This window comes from Bombina bombina, chromosome 2, assembly GCF_027579735.1.
Source record: "Bombina bombina isolate aBomBom1 chromosome 2, aBomBom1.pri, whole genome shotgun sequence".
Classification (NCBI taxonomy): domain Eukaryota; kingdom Metazoa; phylum Chordata; class Amphibia; order Anura; family Bombinatoridae; genus Bombina; species Bombina bombina.
In genome coordinates, this window is record NC_069500.1 from 265191563 (window position 1) to 265218183 (window position 26621).

A 26621-nucleotide genomic window follows, 5' to 3' on the forward strand; every position below is an offset into this window, starting at 1 on the left:
AGTGGGGTAACTTCAGAAAATGGGAATAGCATGCGGGGTCTCCCGCAAATGAGGTATGTGCAGTACAATATTTTCTGGGAATGGAATTGACTAAGAAAACACTGCTGTTACCCGTATGATGTAAGTACAGCCTTAAATGCAGTAGTAGTGACTGGTATCAGGCTGATAAATGTATGCACAGTAGAGTTATTTTCTAGGGACTAGAATTTGACTGAAAAAATACTGTTAATACTGATATAATGTGTGAGCCTTAACTGCAGTAGAAGCGACTGGTAGCAGGCTTAGTAATAACTTTACACAGCATCTGAAATGTTGTTTTTTAAAACGTTTACTGGCATGTTAATCGTTTTGTGAGGTACTTTGGTGATAAATCTTTTTGGGCATGATTTTTTTCCACACGGCTAACGTATATTTCTGCATAGAAACAGTTATATCAGGTCTCCCACTGTTGTAATAGGAGTGGAAGGGACCTTTTTTAGCGCCTTGTTGCGCAGTTAAAATTCTAGCACAGTCTTCCTGCTTCTTCCTCTTTGATCCAGGACGTCTCCAGAGAGCTCAGGGATCTTCAAAATTCGTTTTTGAGGGAGGTAATCAGTCACAGCAGACCTGTGACAGTGTGTTTGACTGTGATAAAAGCGTTAAATCTTAATTTGATATCCGTTTTTTGGGTACTGAGGGGTTAATCATCCTTTTGCTAATGGGTGCAATCCTCTGCTAATTAATACATTTAAAGAATTGTTGACTATAACTGAACTAGTTCTTTGTTATTCAATTGTGTTTTTTAAAATAAGCGCTGCAGCGTTTTTTATATTGCTTGTAAACTTATTGAAGTAATTTCCAAGCTTGTTAGCTTCATTGCTAGTCTGTTTAAACATGTCTGATACAGAGGAATCTGCTTGTTCATTATGTTTAAAAAAAGATGTGGAGCCAAATAGAAATATGTGTACCAATTGTATTGATATTACTTTGAATAAAAGTCAATCTGTACCGATAAAGAAATTATCACCAGACAACGAGGGGGAAGTTATGCCGTCTAACTCTCCTCACGTGTCAGTACCTTCGTCTCCCGCTCGGGAGGTGCGTAAGATTGAGGCGCCAAGTACATCAAGGCCCTTACAAATCACTTTACATGATGTGGCTAATGTTATGAAAGAAGTATTATACAATATGCCCGAGTTAAGAGGCAAGCGTGCCGATGACACGAGAGCCATGTCTGATACTGCGTCACAATTTTCAGAACATGAGGACGGAGAGCTTCATTCTGTGGGTGACGGTTCTGATTCGGGGAGACCGGATTCAGAAATTTCAAATTTTAAATTTAAGCTTGAGAACCTCTGCGTGTTGCTAGGGGAGGTGTTAGCGGCTCTGAATGATTGTGACACGGTGGCAATCCCAGAGAAATTATGTAGGCTGGATAAATACTATGCGGTACCGGTGTGTACTGACGTTTTTCCTATACCAAAGAGGCTTACAGAGATTATTAGCAAGGAGTGGGATAGACCCGGTGTGCCCTTTTCCCCTCCTCCGATATTTAGAAAAATGTTCCCTATAGACGCCACCACACGAGACTTATGGCAGACGGTCCCTAAGGTGGAGGGAGCAGTTTCTACTTTAGCCAAGCGTACCACTATCCCGGTGGAGGATAGCTGTGCTTTCTTAGATCCAATGGATAAAAAATTAGAGGGTTACCTTAAGAAAATGTTTGTTCAACAAGGTTTTATATTACAGCCTCTTGCATGCATTGCGCCTGTCACTGCTGCAGCGGCATTCTGGTTTGAGTCTCTGGAAGAGGCGATTCGCACAGCACCATTGGATGAATCTTTGAGCAAGATTAGAACCCTTAAGCTGGCTAATGCGTTTGTTTCGGATGCCGTAGTGCATTTAACCAAACTTACGGCTAAGAATTCCGGATTCGCCATACAGGCGCGCAGAGTGCTATGGCTTAAATCCTGGTCAGCAGATGTAACTTCTAAGTCTAAACTACTAAACATTCCTTTCAAAGGGCAGACCTTATTCGGGGCCGGCTTGAAGGAAATTATTGCTGACATTACTGGAGGTAAGGGCCACACCCTTCCTCAGGACAGGGCCAAATCAAAGGCCAAACAGTCTAATTTTCGTGCCTTTCGTAATTTCAAGGCAGGAGCAGCATTAACTTCCTCCGCTCCAAAACAGGAAGGAACTACTGTTCGTTACAGACAGGGTTGGAAAGGCAACCAGTAATGGAACAAGGGCAAGCAGGCCAGAAAGCCTACTTCCGCCCCTAAGACAGCATGAAGACAGGGCCCCCTTTCCGGAGACGGATCTAGTGGGGGGCAGACTTTCTCTCTTCGCCCAGGCTTGGGCAAGAGATGTACAGGATCCCTGGACGTTGGAGATTATATCTCAGGGATACCTTCTGGATTTCAAAACTTCTCCTCCACAAGGGAGGTTTCATCTGTCAAGGTTATCAACAAACCTAGTAAAGAAAGAGGCATTTCTACAATGTGTACAAGACCTCTTAGTGATGGGAGTGATCCACCCAGTTCCGCGAACGGAACAGGGGCAAGGGTTTTATTCAAATCTGTTTGTAGTTCCCAAGAAAGAGGGAACTTTCAGACCAATCTTAGACTTAAAAATCTTAAACAAATTCCTAAGGGTTCCGTCATTCAAGATGGAAACCATTCGGACCATCCTACCCATGATCCAAGAGGGTCAATATATGACCACAGTGGACTTAAAGGATGCCTACCTTCACATACCGATTCACAAAGATCATTATCGGTACCTAAGGTTTGCCTTTCTAGACAGGCATTACCAGTTTGTAGCTCTTCCCTTCGGGTTAGCTACGGCCCCGAGAATTTTTGCAAAGGTTCTGGGCTCACTTCTGGCGGTACTAAGACCTCGAGGCATAGCGGCGGCTCTGTACCTAGACGACATTCTGATACAAGCGTCAAGTTTTCAAAATGCATAGTCTCATACAGAGATAGTTCTAGCATTTCTGAGGTCGCATGGGTGGAAAGTGAACGTAGAGAAGAGTTCTCTGTTGCCACTCATAAGGGTCCCTTTTCTAGGGACTCTTATAGATTCTGTAGAGATGAAGATTTACCTGACGGAGTCCAGGTTATCAAAGATTCTCAATGCTTGCCGTGTCCTTCACTCCATTCCAAGCCCATCAGTAGCTCAGTGCATGGAAGTAATCGGCTTAATGGTCGCGGCAATGGACATAGTGCCATTTGCGCGCCTACATCTCAGACCGCTGCAACTATGCATGCTAAGTCAATGGAACGGGGATTACTCAGATCTGTCCCCTTTGCTAAATCTGGACCAGGAGACCAGAGATTCTCTTCTCTGGTGGTTGTCACGGGTTCATCTGTCCAAAGGAATGACTTTTCGCAGACCAGATTGGACGATTGTAACAACAGATGCCAGCCTGCTAGGCTGGGGAGCAGTCTGGAACTCCCTGGAGGCTCAGGGATCGTGGACTCATGAGGAGAAACTCCTCCCGATAAACATTCTAGAATTAAGAGCAATATTCAATGCTCTTCTAATTTGGCCTCAGTTAGCAACACTGAGGTTCATCAGATTTCAGTCGGACAACATCACGACTGTGGCTTACATCAATCATCAAGTGGGAACTAGAAGTTCCCTAGCGATGTTGGAAGTCTCGAAGATAATTCGCTGGGCAGAGTCTCACTCTTGCCACCTGTCAGCGATCTACATCCCAGGTGTGGAGAACTGGGAGGCGGATTTTCTAAGTCGACAGACCTTTCATCCGGGGGAGTGGGAACTTCACCCGGAGGTATTTGCTCAACTGATTCTTCGTTGGGGCGAACCGGAACTGGATCTCATGGCTTCTCGCCAGAACGCCAAGCTTCCTTGTTACGGATCCAGGTCCAGGGACCCGGGAGCGGTGCTGGTAGATGCACTAGCAGCCCCTTGGATTTTCAACATGGCTTATGTGTTCCCACCGTTTCCGTTGCTGCCTCATCTGATTGCCAGGATCAAACAGGAGAGAGCATCGGTGATTCTGATAGCGCCTGCGTGGCCACGCAGGACCTGGTATGCAGACCTAGTGGACATGTCGTCCTGTCCACCATGGTCTCTGCCTCTGAGGCAGGACCTTCTACTTCTGGGTCCTTTCAACCATCCAAGCCTAATTTCTCTGAGGCTGACTGCATGGAGATTGAACGCTTGATTCTATCAAAGCGTGGTTTCTCGGAGTCGGTTATTGATACAGGCTCGGAAACCGGTTACCAGAAAAATTTACCATAAGATATGTCGTAAATATTTACATTGGTGTGAATCCAAGAGTTACTCATGGAGTAAGGTTAGGATTCCTAGGATATTGTCTTTTCTACAAGAGGGTTTAGAAAAGGGTTTATCCGCTAGTTCGTTAAAAGGGACAGTTTTCTGCTCTGTCTATTCTTTTACACAAACGTCTGGCAGAGAATCCAGGCGTTCAGGCTTTTTGTCAGGCTTTGGCTAGGATTAAGCCTGTGTTTAAAACTGTTGCTCCTCCGTGGAGCTTAAACTTGGTTCTTAAAGTTCTTCAGGGTGTTCCGTTTGAACCCCTTCATTCCATTGATATTAAGCTTTTATCTTGGAAAGTTCTGTTTTTGATGGCTATTTCCTCGGCTCGAAGAGTCTCTGAGTTATCTGCCTTACATTGCGATTCTCCTTATCTGATTTTTCATTCAGACAAGGTAGTTTTGCGTACTAAACCTGGATTTTTACCTAAGGTTGTTTCTAATAGGAATATCAATCAGGAGATTGTTGTTCCATCATTATGTCCTAACCCTTCTTCAAAGAAGGAACGTCTTTTGCATAATCTGGACGTAGTCCGTGCCCTGAAGTTCTACTTACAGGCAACTAAGGATTTTCGGCAAACTTCTTCTCTGTTTGTCGTTTATTCTGGACAGAGGAGAGGTCAAAAGACTTCGGCCACCTCTCTCTCTTTTTGGCTTCGTAGCATAATACGTTTAGCCTATGAGACTGCTGGACAGCAGCAACCTGAAAGAATTACAGCTCATTCCACTAGAGCTGTGGCTTCCACCTGGGCCTTTAAGAATGAGGCCTCTGTTGAACAGATTTGCAAGGCTGCAACTTGGTCTTCACTTCATACCTTTTCAAAATTTTACAAATTTTACACTTTTGCTTCTTCGGAGGCTGTTTTTGGGAGAGAGGTTCTACAGGCAGTGGTTCCTTCTGTTTAAAGTTCCTGCCTTGTCCCTCCCATCATCCGTGTACTTTAGCTTTGCTATTGGTATCCCATAAGTAATGGATGACCCGTGGACTGAACACACTTAACAAGAGAAAACATAATTTATGCTTACCTGATAAATGTATTTCTCTTGTAGTGTGTTCAGTCCACGGCCCGCCCTGTCTTTTTTTGAGGCAGTTCTAAATTTTAATTAAAACTCCAGTCACCACTGCACCCTTTCTCGTCTTGTTTCGGTCGAATGACTGGATATGACATGTGAGGGGTGGAGCTATATAGCAGCTCTGCTTGGGTGATCCTCTTGCAACTTCCTGTTGGGAAGGAGAATATATCCCATAAGTAATGGATGACCCGTGGACTGAACACACTACAAGAGAAATAAATTTATCAGGTAAGCATAAATTATGTTTTTTTATTTCTCAAGCAAAAGTTTGTTATTAAATGGTACCGGTGTGTACTATTTACTCTCTGGCAGAAAAGGGATTAAGATTTCTGCAAGGAGGATGATGATCTTAGCACTTTGTAAATAAGATCCACTGCTGTTCTCACAAGGGCTGAAGAGTACAGGAAAACTTCAGTTGGGGAAACGGTTTGCATGCTAAGCTGCATATGAGGTATGTTCAGTCTATATTTTTCTAGACAGACTGTGTTAATTCTAGAAAAGGCTGGCAATATTCCCATGAGGGAAGGGTAAGCTGTATTTAGACACTTGGATAGGAATTTCAGCTTGCATGAAGGGTTCATTAGTTACTGGTGAAACTGTTAAGTAAAAAAGTTTTTGTTCAGTAAATGATGCAATTATAACGTTTTTTTTGAAGGGACTAAAGGGGTCATTGTGGCTTGCTTTTGGGTTTTTTAACCCACATGGTTAATTAAGAGACACTCTGGTGTTTTTCTGATAGGCCTCAAAACATCGAGTGAGGTGGGAGGGGCCTATTTTCGCGCCTCAGTTGCGAAGTTTCTTTTCCTCAGAGACATCTAACTGCTTTTCCAGAGGTTCCTGCTGTGTTTGAGGGCTGTAAAAGAAGTTTTTTTCCCCACAAATCGTTCTGAAGGGCAGGTAGGAGCCACAGTAGAGCTGTGGCAAGGTGCTGAAAGTCTTTTTTACCGGTTTTGACATTTTTTCAATCCGGTTTTGCCATTAAGGGGTTAATTGTTTATTTGCATAGCTGTGCAAAGTTACTAAGGCTTTATGATGCAACTGTAAAAATTTCGTTAAGTTTACTGCTTTTTTACACTGTTTTGCAGAATTTGTGCAGCTTTTTTTCTCTTAAAGGCACAGTACCGTTTTAATTCTAAGTGTTATTTACTTTGATACAGTGTTTTCCAAGCTTGCTTGTTACATTACTGGCCTGTCTAACATGTCTGACACCAAGGAAAATCCTTGTTCAATATGTTTGGAAGCCATTGTGGAACCCCCTCTTAGAATGTGTCCCAATTGTACTGATATGTCTATAAACTATAAAGAACATATATTAGCACTTAAAAATAGAGCAATAGAGGTTTTATCTAAACTGCCTGGTTTACAAGGAAAGCGGGACAGCTCTGGGTTTAGGAAAAATGCTGAGCCGTCTGACGCTTTAGTAGCCGTATCTGATATGCCCTCACAATTCTCTGAAGTAGGGGTGAGGGATTTGTTATCTGAGGGAGAAATTTCTGATTCAGGAAAGACGCTTCCTCAGACAGATTCTGATATGACGGCCTTTAAATTTAAGCTTGAACACCTCCGCTTATTGCTCAGGGAGGTATTAGCGACTCTAGATGATTGTGACCCTATAGTGGTTCCAGAGAAATTGTGTAAAATGGATAAATACTTAGAGGTTCCTGTTTACACTGGTGTTTTTCCAGCCCCTAAGAGGATTGTGAATATTATTACTAAGGAGTGGGATAGACCAGGTATTCCGTTCACTCCCCCTCCTGTTTTTAAGAAAATGTTTCCCATATCTGACACCATGCGGGACTCGTGGCAGACCGTTCCTAAGGTGGAGGGAGCTATTTCTACTCTGTCTAAGCGTACAACTATACCTATCGAAGACGGTTGTGCTTTCAAAGATCCTATGGATAAAAAATTAGAGGGTCTCCTGAAGAAAATTTTTTGTTCATCAGGGTTTTTTTTTCTCCAACCTATTGCGTGCATTGTTCCTGTAACTACTGCAGCTGCTTTCTGGTTTGAGGCTCTAGAAGAGGCTCTTCAGATGGAGACTCCATTAGAGGAGATTATGGACAGAATTAAGGCCCTTAAGTTGGCTAATTCTTTTATTACAGATGCCGCATTTCAACTGGCTAAATTAGCGGCAAAGAATTAAGGTTTTGCCATTTTAGCACGCAGGGCGTTATAGCTTAAGTCCTGGTCTGCTGATGTGTCATCTAAATCTAAACTTTTGAACATCCCTTTCAAAGGAAAGACCCTATTCGGGCCGGAACTGAAAGAGATTATTTCAGACATCACTGGAGGGAAAGGTCATGCCCTCCCTCAGGATAGATCAAATAAGATGAGGACCAAACAAAATAATTTTCGTTCCTTTCGGAACTTTTAGAGTAGTCCCACTTCAGCTTCCTCTGCTGCAAAGCAAGAGGGGAATTTTGCCCAATCCGAGTCAGTCTGGAGACCTAACCAGGCTTGGAACAAGGGTAAACAGGCCAAGAAGCCTGCAGCTGCCTCTAAGACAGCATGAAGGGGTAGCCCCCGATTCGGGACCGGATCTAGTAGGGGGCAGACTCTCTCTTCGCTCAGGCAAGAGATGTTCATGATCCCTGGGCTTTAGAAATTGTGTCCCAGGGATATATTCTGGAATTAAGACTCCCTTCCAAGGGGGAGATTTCACATTTCTGTATTGTCTGTAAACCAGACAAAGAGTGAGGCGTTCTTACGCTGTGTAGAAGACCTACATACCATGGGGGTGATCCGCCCAGTCCCAAAAGAGGAACAGGGGCTAGGGTTTTACTCAAACCTGTTTGTGGTTCCCAAAAAAGAGGGAACTTTCAGACCAATCTTGGATCTCAAAATTCTAAACAAGTTCCTCAAAGTTCCATCATTCAAGATGGAGACTATTCGGACTATTCTACCTCTGTTCCAGGAGGGTCAATATATGACTACCGTGGACTTAAAGGATGCTTATCTACACATCCCTATTCACAGAAATCATCATCAATTTCTCAGATTCGCCTTTCTAAACAGGCATTACCAGTTTGTGGCCCTTCCCTTCGGGGTGGCCACGGCTCCCAGAATTTTCACAAAGGTGCTAGGGTACCTTCTGGTGGTTCTACGACCACGGGGCATAGCAGTGGCGCCTTATCTAGACGACATCTTAATTCAGGCGTCGACTTTCCAGCTAGCCAAGTCTCACACGGACATCGTGTTGGCTTTTCTGAGATCTCACGGGTGGAAGGTGAACATAAAAAAAAGAGTTCTCTCTTCCCTCTTACAAGAGTTCCCTTTCTAGGGACTCTGATATATTCGGTAGAAATGAAAATATTTCTGACGGAGGTCAGAAAATCAAAACTCTTAACCACTTGCCGAGCTCTTCATTCCATTCCTCGGCCATCAGTGGCTCAGTGTATGGAGGTAATCGGACTCATGGTAGTGGCAATGGACATAGTTCCTTTTGCCCGCCTACACCTCAGACCACTGCAACTATGCATGTTCAAACAGTGGAATGGGGATTATGCAGATTTATCTCCTCAACTGCATCTGCACCAGGAGACAAGAGATTCTCTTCTCTGGTGGTTGTCTCAGGACCACCTGTCTCAGGGAATGTACTTCCGCAGGCCAGAGTGACTCATTGTAACGACAGATGCCAGCCTGCTAGGCTGGGGTGCAGTCTGGGACTCCCTGAAAGCACAGGGCTTATGGTCTCTGGAGGAATCTCTTCTTCCGATAAACATTCTAGAACTGAGAGCAATATTCAATGCGCTTCAGGCGTGGCCTCAGCTTGCTGCGGCCAAATTCATCATGTTTCAGTTGGACAACATCACGACTGTAGCTTATATCAATCATCAAGGAGGAACAAGGAGTTCTCTAGCAATGATGGAGGTAACCAAAATAATCCGATGGGCAGAGGATCACTCTTGCCATCTCTCAGCAATCCATTTCCCAGGAGTAGAGAACTGGGAGCCGGATTTCCTAAGTCGTCAGACTTTTCATCCGGGGGAGTGGGAACTCCATCCGGAGGTATTTGCCCAGCTGATTCAGCTATGGGGCACACCAGAATTGGATCTGATGGCGTCCCGTCAGAATGCCAAACTTCCAGGTCCCGGGATCCCAAGGCGGTACTGATAGATGCTCTAGCAGTGCCTTGGTCCTTCAATCTGGCCTATGTATTTCCACCGTTTCCTCTCCTCTCACGTCTGGTTGCCAGAATCAAGCAGAAGAGAGCTTCTGTGATTCTGATAGCACCTTCGTGGCCACGCAGGACTTGGTATGCAGACCTAGTGGACATGTCCTCGGTTCCACCGTGGACTCTGCCAATGAGGCGGGGCCTTCTAATCCAAGGTCTGTTCACGCATCCAAATCTAATTTCTCGGACTGCTTGGAGATTTAACGCCTGATTCTATCAAAGCGTGGTTTCTCTGAGTCGGTCATTGATAACCTGATTCAGGCTAGAAAGCCTGTCACCAGGAAGATCTATCATAAGATTTGGTGCAAATATCTTTATTGGTGTGAATCCAAAGGTTACTCGTGGAGTAAGATTAGGATTCCTAGAATATTGTCTTTTCTCCAAGAAGGTTTGGAGAAGGGATTATCAGCTAGTTCCCTAAAAAGGCAAATATCTGCTTTGTCTATTCTACTACACAAACGTCTGGCAGATGTCCCAGATATTCAAGCATTTAGTCAGGCTTTGGTCAGAATTAAGCCTGTATTTAAGCCTGTTGCTCCGCCTTGGAGCCTAAACTTAGTCCTTAAAGTTCTTCAAGGGGTTCCGTTTGAACCTATGCATTCCATAGATATTAAGCTTCTATCTTGGAAAGTTTTGTTTTTAGTAGCTATCTCTTCGGCTCGTAGAGTTTGAGCTATCTGCTTTACAATGTGATTCCCCTTACCTTGTTTTCCATGCAGATAAGGTGGTTTTGTGTACCAAACCTGGGTTTCTTCCTAAGGATGTTTCTAAGAAGAATATCAAGAGATTGTTGTTCCTTCTCTGTGTCCTAATCCTTCATCAAAGAAGGAACGTCTGTTACACAATCTTGATGTGGTTCATGCTTTAAAGTTTTACTTACAAGCAACTAAAGATTTCCGTCAAACATCTTCATTGTTTGTTGTTTATTCTGGTAGACGGAGAGGTCAAAGGGCTACGGCTACCTCTCTTTCCTTTTGGCTGAAAAGCATCATCCGTTTAGCCTATGAGACTGCTGGACAGCAGCCTCCTGAAAGAATTTCTGCTCATTCTACTAGAGCTGTGGCTTCCACATGGGCTTTTAAAAATGAGGCTTCTGTTGAACAGATTTGTAAGGCGGCAAATTGGTCTTCGCTTCATACTTTTTCCAAATTTTACAAATTCGATACTTTTGCTTCTTTGGAGGCTATTTTTGGGAGAAAGGTTCTACAAGCAGTGGTGCCTTCCGTTTAAGGTCCCTATCTTGTCCCTCCCTTCATCCGTGTCCTAAAGCTTTGGTATTGGTATCCCACAAGTAAGGATGAATCCGTGGACTCGATACATCTTACAAGAGAAAACATAATTTATGCTTACCTGATAAATTTATTTCTCTTGTGATGTATCGAGTCCACGGCCCGCCCTGTTTTTTAAGACTGGCATATATATTTTTATTTTAAAACTTTCAGTCACCACTGCACCCTATAGTTTCTCCTTTTTCTTCCTAGCCTTCGGTCGAATGACTGGGGGGTGGAGCTAAGGGAGGAGCTATATAGACAGCTCTGCTGTGGGTGCTCTCTTTGCCACTTCCTGTAGGGAAGGACAATATCCCACAAGTAAGGATGAATCCGTGGAATGTTATATATATATATATATATATATATATAACACACACACACACACACACACACACACATATATATATATATATATATATATATATATATATATATATATATATATATATATATATATATATATATATATATATATATATATATATATATATATATATATATATATATATATATATAAAGAGAGAGACTAGAGAGAAATGCACTCACAGGAACGAACAACCAGCTCAATACCATGGTTAGCCTGTTCTATGGCAATTCACAACCTGGGTGCAACTTCTTTTAGCCCAGTAATGCTTTTCACAGAGTAGAATTCTCCTGTAGTATATCAGTCTGACCCCGCACATTACGGCCAGTCCAGCGCCGAAATACCAGGCAACTCCTCTCTGAACAAGGAACACAGCAACCCCAGACGATCGTTTCGGCCTTCATTGGGCCTCGTCAGTGAGGTGTAGCAGTATTCCTCTAAGCACACTGAGCAAGGGGTCCACGTCTTTGTTACCCTTTTTAATCGCCATAGAACAGGCTAACGGTATTGAGCTGGTTGTTCGTTCCTGTGAGTGCATTTCTCTGTGTGTGTGTATATATATGTGTATATATATATATATATATATATGTGTGTGTATATATATATATATATATATATATATATATATATATATATATATATATATATATATATATATATATATATATATATATATATATATATATATATTGAATTAAATTCACTTTAATCTTCATTAAAGGTACATTAAACACTAAAAATGTAGATGTGTTTTTTTTTTTTTTTTAAGATTAATTAGCTGTTTAAATATTGACAAAACAAGTGTAAAGTTTTAGTGTCTATAAAACAATGGCCGGTGCCATGTTGTAACTTAGGTTACCTTTTCTGCTGGGGCCAATTAGGGACAGGTATAACTAGATCACTAGAGTGTGCAGCCAATGGATGAGTGGAATATAACAGTGTTCTGCACTTTCATTTTTAACAGGAAATGAAAAGCTCAAAATTTCAGTATGGAATTACATGAAAGGGGATAAAATAAATAATGAAAGCATATTGGATTTTTTTTTTATTTGTATGATATTTATCATTTTATATTACCATCTCAAAGTGTTTAATGTCCCTTTAACATAAAGTGCTTACATGGTTTATGCTTTTGAGATGGAGTTTCTACACGCAAAAGGGACATTAAACACACAAATTGGAAGCTGCATTAAACTGAATCTTAAATGGACATGAAACACATTTTTCCCCACTTATTGATTCAGATAGAACATAGTTTTTTAAATAACTTTTCAGTTTCCTTTTATCAAACTTGCTTAAATCTATTCTTGGCTAGAGCAGTAACATACCATTGGGAGCTAGCCGACCACATCTGGGGAGTTACTGACATATGTGCAGCCACCAATCGGCAGCAAGTTTCCTGTAATGCATTGCTACTCCAGACCCTACCTAAGTATGCATTTCAGCAAAGGATACAAAGAGAACAAAGCAAATCGGATAATATAAATGCATTGGAAATATGTGTTAAATTTCAGCTTCTGTAATTGGCATTTCACCTCAATGCTGTCTAGGCAGCCTGAGACCCATGACTTTCTATTACAATCATAAGGGCACACACAGCAACTGACCATCCGTAAAAAGCTTGCTGTAACTGAGCAGTGCGTGTAGTCAGGGTGAACTGTGTCACTATGTCCTTGCTACCCAAGTGCTTGTGATATTTGAGCCTCTGGGAGGAAGTTAAAGTGACTGTAAAGTTTAATTAATTAAAGCCCAGTATCTTAAAATAATCTTAAAAACATGTGCACTTTAAACTTTATAAAGTTGTTTCTTCTTCTTTTTTTATTTTTTAAATACCATTTCGTTACAGTAAATAGACCGATCCTATGCCCGCATCTCCTCCTGTATAGAGCATATTGATGACAAATCCGGCTTCCTCCAATAGTTACATGCCCCCTTTGGTCTTTACAATTTTTACTTCTGTTGTCTAATTTGTTTTAGTTATCTTGGTATCCTTTGTTTAAAAGCATACACAAGTAGTTTCAGGAGCAGCAATGTAATAGTGGCTGCAGATATATGCCTTTTTTTCATTGGCTCACCTGATGTGTTGAAGCTCCTTCAATAAATGATACCAAGAAATGAAGCAAATTTGATAATAAAAATAAAATTGGAAAATTGTTTAAATTTGTATGCTGTATCTAAATCATGTAAGAACATTTTTGGGTTCAATGTCCCTTTTTAACCTTTATGGTTTTGTATTAAGCATTGTGTTTTTAAACAGGTGTAAAACCGACGTCGGGGTGGGCAGTTGACCCATTTGGACATTCACCAACTATGGCTTACCTATTGAAGCGATCAGGATTATCGAACATGCTTATTCAAAGGGTTCACTATTCTATCAAGAAGTATTTTTCTACTGAAAAGACCTTAGAGTTTTTTTGGAGACAAAACTGGGGTGAGTTATCAGATTATTAAATTATTTTTAGTCTATTTATATTTTGAGTTAAAAGTAATATCAGAGTAAAAATTACATTCATTTAGGACAGTATTGTTTGTGCACACCTAAGTAGAACATGCTATCTTAGGACTATTGGTTCTGTGTGTGGTTTCATCTATAGAGATCAATATGGCTTAATTACACTCAACCTGGCTTAAAAAGATTCTGTCTTCTGTTCTCAGTAATAGATGTACAACCAAAGCCTAGACAAATGCATATTGGTGACAGATAAGAACCAAAAAATTTATTTAATAAGTATTTTATTTTTCCTTACCATCTGTAATTGATATTTAATGAATTAACCACCCTTTCTGTGAAGAAAACCACCTTGAGATAGTCACTCCTTTTTCTGATGGTGGTGTATTTTTGTGAAAGGTTGTTTGTGCTTTTTTAAGGCCATGATGTACCATTTTTTTTTTCTAATTTATTTTATATCCTCTGGTCTTCAGAACTGTACATAAAATTCAAGATGAGATCTAACCAAGGAGTTGTAAAGTGGCAGAAGAACCTTTCTATTTCTGCTGCTTATACTTATTTCTATACCTGCTTGCTCTCTTCTACAGTGTTTACTAAATTACAAATTATCTAAAATAATAATTCTTTTTGGTTGCAAACATTTTAAAGCTGTGCGTTTTTTAATCATGTTGGGAGATAAAAAAAAATATAAAAATAAAAAATAAAATGGACTTAGAGGGGTTAGCCAATTAGAATGTGTGCCGTATTAGAGAAATTCTAATGAATGTTTTTATATGATTTTGATGATATATTTGTAAACACATGATTTAATATGAACTCCTACTTGTTTGATTGGCTGTATAGTTTTGGGGGTGGGACTTGTTACTTATTTAACACTGCTTGTATCACATTTTGGGTTGTCTGAAGAAGGGGTGAATGCCCCGAAACGTCACTACTACTTAATAAAGTGTGTTGTACTTAAATCCAGGGAGTGCATATTATTGGACTGTATTGATTATTATTTATGGACCCTGGTCTGGAATTATTGTTGGCTAGTTGGAGTGCGCTATCTTTGTAGATATATATGTCTAGGCAATGGCTATTGCTTTTTGTAGATAGTTGGATCTAAAAAAATGTTAGCGCTGATTCTTTTTGTCTCAGTAATAATATTATACGAGAATAAACACTTTATTAAAAATAACTTATGTTCGGAACATTCATCACTTGTGGGAAATAAGATCCTGGCCACCAGGAGGAGGCAAAGACACCCAGCCATATGCTTAAATGCCTCCCCCACTACCCTCATACCCCAGTTATTCTTTGCCTTTCGTCACAGGAGGTTGGCAGAGAAGTGGAAGATTCAGAGTATTCTCTTATGGAGGGTAGTACTCTTCGAAATGGGACTGGATTTTAAGTAGTCCTGTCAGCCTCTCAGTGAGAGCATGGGTGAATGTTAGAGTCCTGAGATGCAGAGAGAGCCTTTCTGCGAAACCATCCCAATTCATGATTAACAGCTCCTTAACCAATCAGCGTTGACGAGTTTAGCTGCCTGCTTTTCTTCTCTCCATGTCAGGAGCAACGCTACTAACCTGTCACACTTGATGGGCCATGTTCCTGTTCCACGGTGTTGATTCTGGTAAGAGCATAATATTGTTTGTTGTGTTTCTACTGCACTTGTGTGAGATGAGGCTCTGTCAGTGTGGAACAGTTGGAGAGAGATTGAGGCAGGCTTTTTTGGTCTCTCTCTCTCTCTATCTATCTCTCCCCGTTCGGAAGAGACAAAAGCTGTTTTCTTGTAGTCCGGGTCATAGGAGGTGGTGAGTGCCCCGGCCATTGGGATATAAAGGTGCCATTTAATAATTTTGATCAAGTCTGTAATAAAGGCGCAAGCTAGGGAGGACTCTGATATGTTAGAAGATACTCCCTCTTTATCTAAACCTATTAACTATCTATAATGTGAGGAGGTTCCGGTTGAACCGCCAACACAACTCTGTTCCACAAGCTTTGACAATATTGCTATTTAGTACGACTGAGCTGTCCACCTCTGAGGGTTCTCTGCCCCGCGAGGTGCGTTGGTTACAATCATCTCCGATTACACAAGCAGTTCCCCAGGGCTCTACTAATCCTCCCCGGGAGGGGCCCTTTGACCTCCAGACTTCGCTGATTAGTTACAGATGGCAGTTCCTGCGGCCATAAATGTGATGCCTCGTCCTACTAAGCGGAAGCTACGGCACTGCTAACCGTCTCAGGGGTCTTCTACTCCGCTGTATGTCTCAGACAGATTATCCGCTGAGGAGGACAACTCCGACTTATTGGAGGATGTCCCTTCTGGGTTGGAATCTGCTACTTCTAGGCCTCCGTCCGCGGAGGAACCAGATTTCAAATTTAAGATAGAGCATTTGCGCTTTCTGCTGAAGGAAGTGCTTGCTACGCTGGAGGTTCCTGAACCGAAACTCCCGGAGGAATCTTCGATCCCGAAATTGGATAGGGTTTACGAGGACAGGGTAGTGCCCCAGGCCTTTCTGATTCCTATCAAAATGGTGAACATTATTAAGAATGAATGGTAGAAACTGGGTTCACCCTTTTCTCCCTTTTCTCCCTCGTCTTCATTTAAGAAGCTTTTTCCCCATTCTGGACGTGCAGCTTGAACTGTGGAGAACCGTCCCTAAGGTGGATGGTGCTATCTCCACGCTCACTAAGAGAATGACCATTCCGCTTGAGCATAGCTCCTCTTTTAAGGAAACGATGGATAAAAATATGGAGTCCATGTTGCGGAAGATGTTCCAGCTGACGGGGTTTGTTTTCAAACCGGCGGCGGCAGTCGCTGCGGTGGCTGGTGCGGATACCTACTGGTGTGACGCTCTATCGGCTATGGTCGAGGTGGAGACTCCCCTTGATGAGATTCTGGATCGAATCAACGCCCGAAGGGTAGCACATTCATTCATTTGTGGTGCAGATTATTTGCCTGAATGCTAAGACATCAGGGTTTTCTGTTTTAGCCCGCAGGGCTCTGTGGCTAAAATCGTGGTCTGCTGACGTTATGTCTAAGTCTCGCTTGCTTTGTCTACCATTCAAGTCCTTGGAACAGGTAGGGGGCAGATTATCTCTTTGTGGAGGCCTGGAGGGGAGACGTTACAGACTCTTGGGTCCTGGAGGTCGTTGCCCAGGGATACAGGATAGGTTTCAAATCATATCCACCCAGCAACAGGTTCCTCCTGTCAAACATCTCTTCAAGACCAGAAAAGAGAGACGCCTTCCTGGGGTGCGTGAGGGATCTCTCATCTCTTGGAGTAATAGTCTCAGTCCTTCCAGCAGAAAGAGGTCTGGGGTATTATTCAAACCTTTTCATGGTCCCAAAGAAGGTGCACAGGCTACATACATGTGTATTAAAATGGAAAGTCAGCAAATAAAGCTACAGCTGACACGTTTCGGCAAATGCCGTACTCGTAGCTGTTTGCTCTGTTTACTAGAACAGTCTACTTAAAACCACAAGCGGCTTTCCATTGGACTAATTGTTAATGATATAATTAGTAGCACATGAAATTGGATTTGACATCAGCCTGTCTTAAGAAAACAGTAATTCTGAACACACAAACCCTATTGCCTCCTGTCACAAATCGTGTAATGAAACTTAACACATTTATATTTTCTTAGATGGCCCTAACTGCATTCCATTAATGGTTAATGTGTCATGTATGTTTATTACATATGAATTTACATACACTATGGAGAGGTAACATACTCATTACCATAAGGGAGTTACCAATAGCTTGACAGGGCATAGACAGTGCAGATTATAAAAGTGGCAAATATAGTGTATATGAAAACTATGTGGGAACTAAGGTATAAACAGACACATGGTTGCCCAAGGGGATATCCCATTTCATGAGGATTTGATTGGAGTTCAAACAGAGGGTCTCTCTAAATTTTACCAAATACTCTTTGTGACAGCAATATACTTTGCCTGGACATATGTACTGTAATAGACTGTGGCTTGAAGGGTCATTGACTACATCAAAATAAATTATTAACCAACGGTAAACGGTCATTAAAGACTCTAGCTGTTATATCTTCGGATCCCAGCTTACGTTGCTTAAAGTTATGTCAGGTAAGGCTATTAGTGTTAAACTAAACATAAAGTATATAGTTCTTGATTGCTTAACTTACTAGAACTATTTTCAAATTGTTCTAGGTCCTAGTGCAGTAAGAAGGGAAATCTCGTAATTAAGAGGAAATTAATACGGGCTTAATATCTCATTGCCAGAAATTTATAAAATCATAATCTGAATTTTAGCCCTTAGGGTATCTGGTCTGTAATTTAAAAATCCAGAACACCTCTCTTACCCAGAAGTACCTCTCTATCTCCTCCCTTATTAGGTGTGTAAACTTTCTCAATGCAGGTCCACTTGAAGGATTTAGCACTCTTATGTATCCAGGCAAAGTGTTGTACCAGGGGTGTGCTGGCAGTGACAGTTTTGATACTGGACAAATGCTCTCTGATACTTGATCTTACCTCACGGGTCGTAAGACCCACATACTGTTTATCACAAGTATTGCAAGTAATTAGGTATACTACAAAAGTTGACCTACAGTTAAGGCAGGAACGTTTCTTATAGGAGAGTCTTGTTATAGTTGATATAAATCTCTCTCCTAATTCAACTTTTTCACACGCCACACAATTTCTATTGTGGTATTTAAACTTTCCATGTGTAGTTAACAAGAGGATTAATTTCTTATTTTCACCGGCAACTTAGTGGGGGCCAATATATTGCCTATTGTTTTGCCCCTTTTATAGGCAAATTTACAGTTTTTCACTAACATTAGCGGGACCATCATCTGCTCTCAGGAGAGGAAAATGCCTTTTGACAATATCACAAATATTATTGTATTGTTCCGAATAATCCGTGATAAATAGAATATTTTCCTTTCCTGAGGTCTGATCCTGTGACTTTTTTTTCCTTAACAGATCCTTACTGTTAAGCTTTTCAACTGTGTTAACAGCCTCACTGATGACTTTCTTATTGTATCCTCTTTTTTTTTTTTTTTTTTTTTTAAACGTTCAATAAGGCCCGAAGACTGGTTTTGATAACAAGCTGAATCAGAACAATTCCTTTTAAGGCGTATGAATTGGCCCTTAGCAATCCCCTTAAATACACTCTTAGGGTGACAGCTGGTAGCGTGCAGAAGGGTATTGCCCAATATGGGCTTTCTGTAATCGCTGGTGGAATCTGTTTCCCCATTCACCTCTAAGAGGGTCATGTCCAAATAATTAATTTTGGACAGGTTCCATTCATGGGTGAAACTGATCTCCAAGTCATTTGTATTCAGATATTGTACAAGTGACTGGAGTTCATCCTGATCCCCCTTCCAAATAAAGAACATGTCTATAAATCTCTTAGAACGACCTTTGAGCTGAAGGGGTTCCCATTTATTTCATGTAATTGGCAAGAGTCCATGAGCTAGTGACTTATGGGATATACATTCCTACCAGGAGGGGCAAAGTTTCCCAAACCTCAAAATGCCTATAAATACACCCCTCACCACACCCACAATTCAGTTTTACAAACTTTGCCTCCCATGGAGGTGGTGAAGTAAGTTTGTGCTAGATTTCTACGTTGATATGCGCTTCGCAGCAGGCTGAAGCCCGGTTTTCCTCTCAGCGTGCAGTGAATGTCAGAGGGATGTGAAGAGAGTATTGCCTATTTGAATACCATGGTCTTCCTCTAGGGGATCTATTTCATAGGTTCTCTGTTATCGGTCGTAGAGATTTCTTCTCCTACCTCCCTTTTCAGATCGACGATATACTCTTTTATATACCATTACCTCTACTGATTCTAGTTTCAGTACTGGTTTGGCTAACTACTATATGTAGATGAGTGTCTTAGGGTAAGTAAGTCTTATTTCTATTTATGACACTCTAAGCTATGGTTGGGCACTTTATATGTAAAGAATGAAGACTAACAAAAGTGTACTAAATACTCATAAAAAGTTCTTTATAAGGATATGTGTGTAATTTTCGGAATCTTCGATCTTCTATTTTCCTTTGATCCTCATATAGAAAGAGAGAAAGAAATGCCACATAGCGTGATTCTGTGATTATTCAAGATGCAGAATGCGTGTTTACAAATGCTTACTCACATGAGATGGAGCTATAGCCTAGCTCAGGTTTTGGCACAGTCATTATGGACAGGAAAAAATATAATGAGGAATGTCTTAGACAGTTGAACGACACAAACACATACAAAAAACTAGATTCTAATCCTACATTTAGCTTCAAGAAAAGAATTGAAAAATATTTAAATGGAGGGCTAAAAGAAAGCATTCTAAATAAGAAAGAATATCAATATATATATATAACAAATTCCCTAAAACTGCAAATTTCTATATACTTCCCAAGATCCATAAGGATCAAAAAAAAACCCCGGGAAGACCTATCGTGTCTGGGATCAATTCACATACTAGCAATTTATCAGCTTATATAGATAGGTTTTTACAAACATATGTCAAAAATACAAAATCGTACTTAAAAGATACAATTAGTATATTAAATGATCTTGAACACATCAAATGGAATAAAGATTGGCTATTAGTAACTGGAGATGTAACATCTCTCTATACCATCATAGATAAAGAGTTAGGTATTAGATCAGTACAAAACATCTTAGAAGAAGACACTACCCTTGACCCTAAACAATTACATTTCATTTTGGAGGGGATTAGGATTATTCTTGAGACCAACTTTTTCTGGTTTAACAATGACTATTATCTTCAGATTAGTGGAACGGCGATGGGCACCAGATTTGCGCCCAGCTACGCCAATTTATATATGGCTAATTGGGAAAACATTTACATCCATAATTCCCCCTGGGCGCAATATCTGGTGTCCTATCGTCGTTACATAGACGACCTGTTCCTGATTTGGTCAGGAACAGTATGTCAGTTGGACGAATTTAAACAATATCTGGCAAACAATGAGTTCAACATAGTATTAACATGGACCCATAGTAAAACTAAGGTAGAATTCCTCGATTTGGAAATCTACATAGAGGATAATACACTGAAAACAAAAAAATTTTTTAAAAGTATCGATGTGAATAATTATATCAGTCTTGACAGCTGTCATCAGAAACATTGGTTAAGGAATATACCAAAGGGGCAATTCGTTCGTCTGAGACGCAACTGTAAAGACGAAACTGTATTTCAGACTCAAGCGAAAGTGTTAAAAGATAGATTTAAAGAAAAAAACTATCCTAAAGCCTTCTTAGAGGAAAAAATAGAGGAAGTTGCAAAACTAGATAGGAAAGAATTATTACATTACAAACAAAGAGATAAAGAAATATCGGCATTAAACAACACAAAAACAGCAAGTAGACTTATTCTACAACATAGTACTCAGAGTAAAGAAGTCAGAGACATTATACAAAAACATTGTAACAGTAAGAACGTAATATATCTACTAAGATGCTCGTGCAATTTAATTTACATTGGTCGTACCTCTAGGCTTCTGAAAGTCAGACTAAATGAACATATTTACAACATAGAAAAAGGCCTCCAAAAACACTCATTATCAGCACATTTCGATAGAATACACAATAGGAGAATAGAAGATCTTGACTTCCTTGGTATTAGGAAGGTAGAATATAGCTGGAGAGGAGGTGATGTACAAAATCAATTGGGTCGGCTTGAGATGAAATGGATCCACATTATGGATAGTTTCATACCGAACGGCCTTAACAAGGATTTTGAGTTACATCACTTCTTATAAAAATAAAGATATAACTCAGTCCCTTTTATTAGAAAATTCCCCCAGCATTTTATATCTTTATAGTGAAATCAGATAATATAAAAATTATCGATATCCTGATAAAACTCTGTGTCTGATTGAAAAGAACACACTGCTTCATATAGCCTGAGAAAGTTACCAAATAGTACTAGTTGTGGGAAATTTAATCTATATAGATACTATGTAGATATGTTTTAAAGGCTAATTTGTTGTGATGTTTAGTTCAAACATGTATATCCTTGTTATGAATAAATAGTATGAGAGTACAAGTGATGAACAATGTGATCGAAACCGATATGTCACACAAGAATTCTCAAATGTCATAGAATGATACGCTATGTATTAGACCTGCTAGCGAAAATTGTCTTATAGTTAGGATGTTTTTAAATGTTAATTGAGATAAAATCACTATTGCCCTTAACTCATATATATAGAAATAATAATTATGATTCCTGTGCACAAGTATCGGCAGGATAAGAAAGGATAATCAGAAATATGCCCACTTCCAAAATGGAGGACTCAATACCGGATATCCGGCTCAATAAATCAGAAACACTTAAATAAGACTTTCAGACATGCGCACACCATTCCTTGAAAAAGCTCCTTTGCGAAACGTACGTCGGATACATTGTTTCTTACCCTTGGCGTCTTTCCAAGATTCTGCACACCAGTAAGGAGAGCAACATATGCTGGACTCTGAATGGAAAGGTTGTGTGGTTAAGTTTCTGCACTCCTGACCTAAGTTTCTAGTACTGTGTATAAGCTCAATGCGAGCAACTACTTAATTGTATTGCCAACCCTATGTATATTTGGTGTTTCCTGCAGCCCTTGTGACGCTTTTTACATTTGTATTTTAATAAATCTTTTTTACCTAAATCCGGCTCAAGCAACTGTTTACCCAACAGTATAATACCGGGTGTGCGCATAAACCTGAGCTAGGCTATAGCTCCATCTCATGTGAGTAAGCATTTGTAAACGCGCATTCTGCATCTTGAATAATCACAGAATCACGCTATGTGGCATTTCTTTCTCTCTTTCTATATGAGGATCAAAGGAAAATAGAAGATCGAAGATTCCGAAAATTACACACATATCCTTATAAAGAACTTTTTATGAGTATTTAGTACACTTTTGTTAGTCTTCATTCTTTATTATTTTATCACATTTATTTCACATTTGTTTCATTCTTGTGATATCATGGTATTTATTTTCACTTTATATGTAAAGTTATAAATATATGTGTTAAACTTATATTTGCCATGATTCAGGATAATCAGTATTCCTTCTTTCAGACTGTCGGTTTCATTTTTTTGGGAAAATGCATATGAATTATATTATTTCTTACCTTAAAATTTTCAATTGATTTTTTTTTTTAATTTCGGGATGTTAGGCTCGTGGGTGCAGAAAATGCTTTAATTTATTGCGTCATTCTTTGGTGCAAATATTTGACGCCGGAAGTTTTCACGTGGTTGCGTCATTTTTGACGTATGTGTGTTGCGGACGTTTTTTGGCGTCAAAAAATATGGGCGTCATTCTTGGTGCCAAAAATGTGTGCGTTATACTTGGCGGCAAAAATGTGGGCGTCATACTTGGCGCCAGTTTTTTCACATTATTTCAGTCTCACTTTTTAGTTGCTTCTGGTTTCTAGAGGCTTGTTTTGTTTTGCATTTTTTCCCATTCCTGAAAGTGTCATTTAAGGAATTTGATAATTTTGCTTTATATGTTGTTTTTTCTATTACATTTGGCAAGATGTCACTACCTGACCCTGGATCAGAATCTACTTCTGGAAAGACGCTGCCTGATGTTGGTTCTACCAAAGCTAAGTGCATTTGTTGTAAACTTTTGGTAACTGTTCCTACGGCTGTAGTTTGTATTAGTTGTCATGATAAACTATCAAACGCTGATATTTCCATTAGTAATAATCCATTACCTGTTGTTGTTCCTTCAACATCTAATGTTCAGGATGTTCCTGTTAATGTAAGAGAATTTGTTTCTAATTCTATTCGGAAGGCTCTGTCTGTTATTCCTCCTTCTAGTAAACGTAAGAGGTCTTTTAAGACTTCTCATATTTCAGATGAATTTTTAAATGACCGCCATCATTCTGACGTATCTATTTCTGATGAGGATCTATCTGGTTCAGAAGATTCTGCCTCAGATATTGACACTGATAAATCTTCATATTTGTTTAAGATGGAGTTTATTTGTTCTTTACTTAAAGAAGTGTTGATTGCATTAGATATGGAGGAGTCTAGTCCTCTTGATTAAAACTACTAAGCGTTTAAATTCAGTTTTTAAACCTCATGTATGTTATTCCAGAAGTTTTTCCAGTTCCTGATGCTATTTCAGAAGTAATTTCTAGGGAATGGAATAGTCTGGGTACTTCATTTACTCCTTCTCCAAGGTTTAAGAAATTGTACCCTTTGCCATCTGATAGATTAGAGTTTTGGGAAAAAATCCCCAAAGTTGATGGGGCTATCTCTACTCTTGCTAAACGTACTACTATTCCTACGGCAGATAGTACTTCTTTTAAGGATCCTTTAGATAGGAAGCTTGAATCCTTTCTAAGGAAGGCTTATTTATGTTCAGGTAATCTTCTTAGACCTGCTATTTCTTTGGCTGATGTTGCTGCAGCTTCCACCTTCTGGTTGGAGGCTTTAGCGCAACAAGTGTCAGACCATAATGCTTATAGCATTGTTAAACTTCTTCAACATGCTAATAACTTTGTTTGTGATGCCATTTTTGATATCATTAGAATTGATGTCAGGTATATGTCTTTAGCTATTTTAGCTAGAAGAGCTTTATGGCTTAAATCTTGGAATGCAGATATGACTTCTAAGTCAACGTTGCTTTCTCTTTCTTTCCAAGGTAATAAATTATTTGGTTCTCAGTTAGATTCAATAATTTCAACTGTTACTGGGGGGAAGGGAGCCTTTTCTTTCATGTAATTAACAAGAGTCCATGAGCTAGTGACGTATGGGATATACATTCCTACCAGGAGGGGCAAAGTTTCCCAAACCTTAAAATGCCTATAAATACACCCCTCACCACACCCACAAATCAGTTTTACAAACTTTGCCTCCAAGGGAGGTGGTGAAGTAAGTTTGTGCTAGATTCTACGTTGATATGCGCTCCGCAGCAAGTTGGAGCCCGGTTTTCCTCTCAGCGTGCAGTGAATGTCAGAGGGATGTGAAGAGAGTATTGCCTATTGAATGCAGTGATCTCCTTCTACGGGGTCTATTTCATAAGGTTCTCTGTTATCGGTCGTAGAGATTCATCTCTTACCTCCCTTTTCAGATCGACGATATACTCTTATATTTACCATTACCTCTACTGATTCTCGTTTCAGTACTGGTTTGGCTTTCTACAAACATGTAGATGAGTGTCCTGGGGTAAGTAAGTCTTATTTTCTGTGACACTCTAAGCTATGGTTGGGCACTTTATTTATAAAGTTCTAAATATATGTATTCAAACATTTATTTGCCTTGACTCAGAATGTTCAACTTTCCTTATTTTCAGACAGTCAGTTTCATATTTGGGATTATGCATTGAATTATCATATTTTTCTTACCTCAAAAATTTGACTTTTTTCCCTGTGGGCTGTTAGGCTCGCGGGGGCTGAAAATGCTTCATTTTATTGCGTCATTCTTGGCGCGGACTTTTTTGGCGCAAAAATTCTTTTCCGTTTCCGGCGTCATACGTGTCGCCGGAAGTTACGTCATTTTTTTTGACGTTATTTTGCGCCAAAAATGTCGGCGTTCCGGATGTGGCGTCATTTTTGGCGCCAAAAGCATTTAGGCGCCAAATAATGTGGGCGTCTTATTTGGCGCTAAAAAATATGGGCGTCGCTTTTGTCTCCACATTATTTCAGTCTCATTTTTCATTTGCTTCTGGTTGCTAGAAGCTTGTTTTTTGGCATTCTTTCCCATTCCTGAAACTGTCTTATAAGGAATTTGATCTATTTTGCTTTATATGTTGTTTTTTCTCTTACATATTGCAAGATGTCTCACGTTGCATCTGAGCCAGAAGATACTACAGGAAAATCACTGCCTGCTGGATCTACCAAAGCTAAGTGTATCTGCTGTAAATTTTTGGTAGCTATTCCTCCAGCTGTTGTTTGTAATAATTGTCATGACAAACTTGTTAAAGCAGATAATATTTCCTTTAGTAATGTACCATTGCCTGTTGCAGTTCCCTCAACATCTAAGGTGCAGAATGTTCCTGATAACATAAGAGATTTTGTTTCTGAATCCATAAAGAAGGCTTTGTCTGTTATTTCTCCTTCTAGTAAACGTAAAAAGTCTTTTAAATCTTCTCTCTCTACAGATGAATTTTTAAATGAACACCATCATTCTGATTCTTTGGACTCTTCTGGTTCAGAGGATTCTATCTCAGAGATTGATGCTGATAAATCTTCATATTTATTTAAGATGGAATTTATTCGCTCTTTACTTAAAGAAGTACTAATTGCTTTAGAAATAGAGGATTCTAGTCCTCTTGATACTAATTCTATACGTTTGGATAAGGTTTTTAAAGCTCCTGCGGTTATTCCAGAAGTTTTTCCTGTTCCTAATGCTATTTCTGCAGTGATTTCCAAAGAATGGGATAAATTGGGTAATTCATTTACTCCTTCTAAACGTTTTAAGCAATTATATCCTGTTCCGCCTGACAGGTTAGAATTTTGGGACAAAATCCCTAAAGTTGATGGGGCTATTTCTACCCTTGCTAAACGTACTACCATTCCTACGTCAGATGGTACCTCGTTTAAGGATCCTTTAGATAGAAAAATTGAATCCTTTCTAAGAAAAGCTTATCTGTGTTCAGGTAATCTTCTTAGGCCTGCTATATCATTGGCTGATGTTGCTGCAGCTTCAACTTTTTGGTTGGAAACCCTAGCGCAACAAGTAGCAAATCGTGATTCTCATGATATTATTATTCTTCTTCAGCATGCTAATAATTTTATCTGTGATGCCATTTTTGATATTATTAGAGTTGATGTTAGGTTTATGTCTCTAGCTATCTTAGCCAGAAGAGCTTTATGGCTTAAGACTTGGAATGCTGATATGGCTTCTAAATCAACTCTACTTTCCATTTCTTTCCAGGGAAACAAATTATTTGGTTCTCAGTTGGATTCTATTATTTCAACTGTTACTGGTGGGAAAGGAACTTTTTTACCACAGGATAAAAAATCTAAAGGTAAAAACAGGGCTAACAATCGTTTTCGTTCCTTTCGTTTCAACAAAG

The 26621-nt window shown here is 39.9% G+C and overlaps 1 protein-coding gene across 1 annotated transcript in view; it reads left to right on the top strand.

Moving 5' to 3' along the window:
• The window catches only part of MAN2A1 (mannosidase alpha class 2A member 1), a 333289-nt gene that overhangs the window by 190736 nt on the left and 115932 nt on the right, over positions 1–26621 (top strand). Inside the window, exon 6 of the mRNA XM_053701535.1 lies at positions 13427–13600. Coding sequence (XP_053557510.1) covers positions 13427–13600 — 174 coding nt within the window. The remainder of the gene's footprint in view (positions 1–13426; positions 13601–26621) is intronic.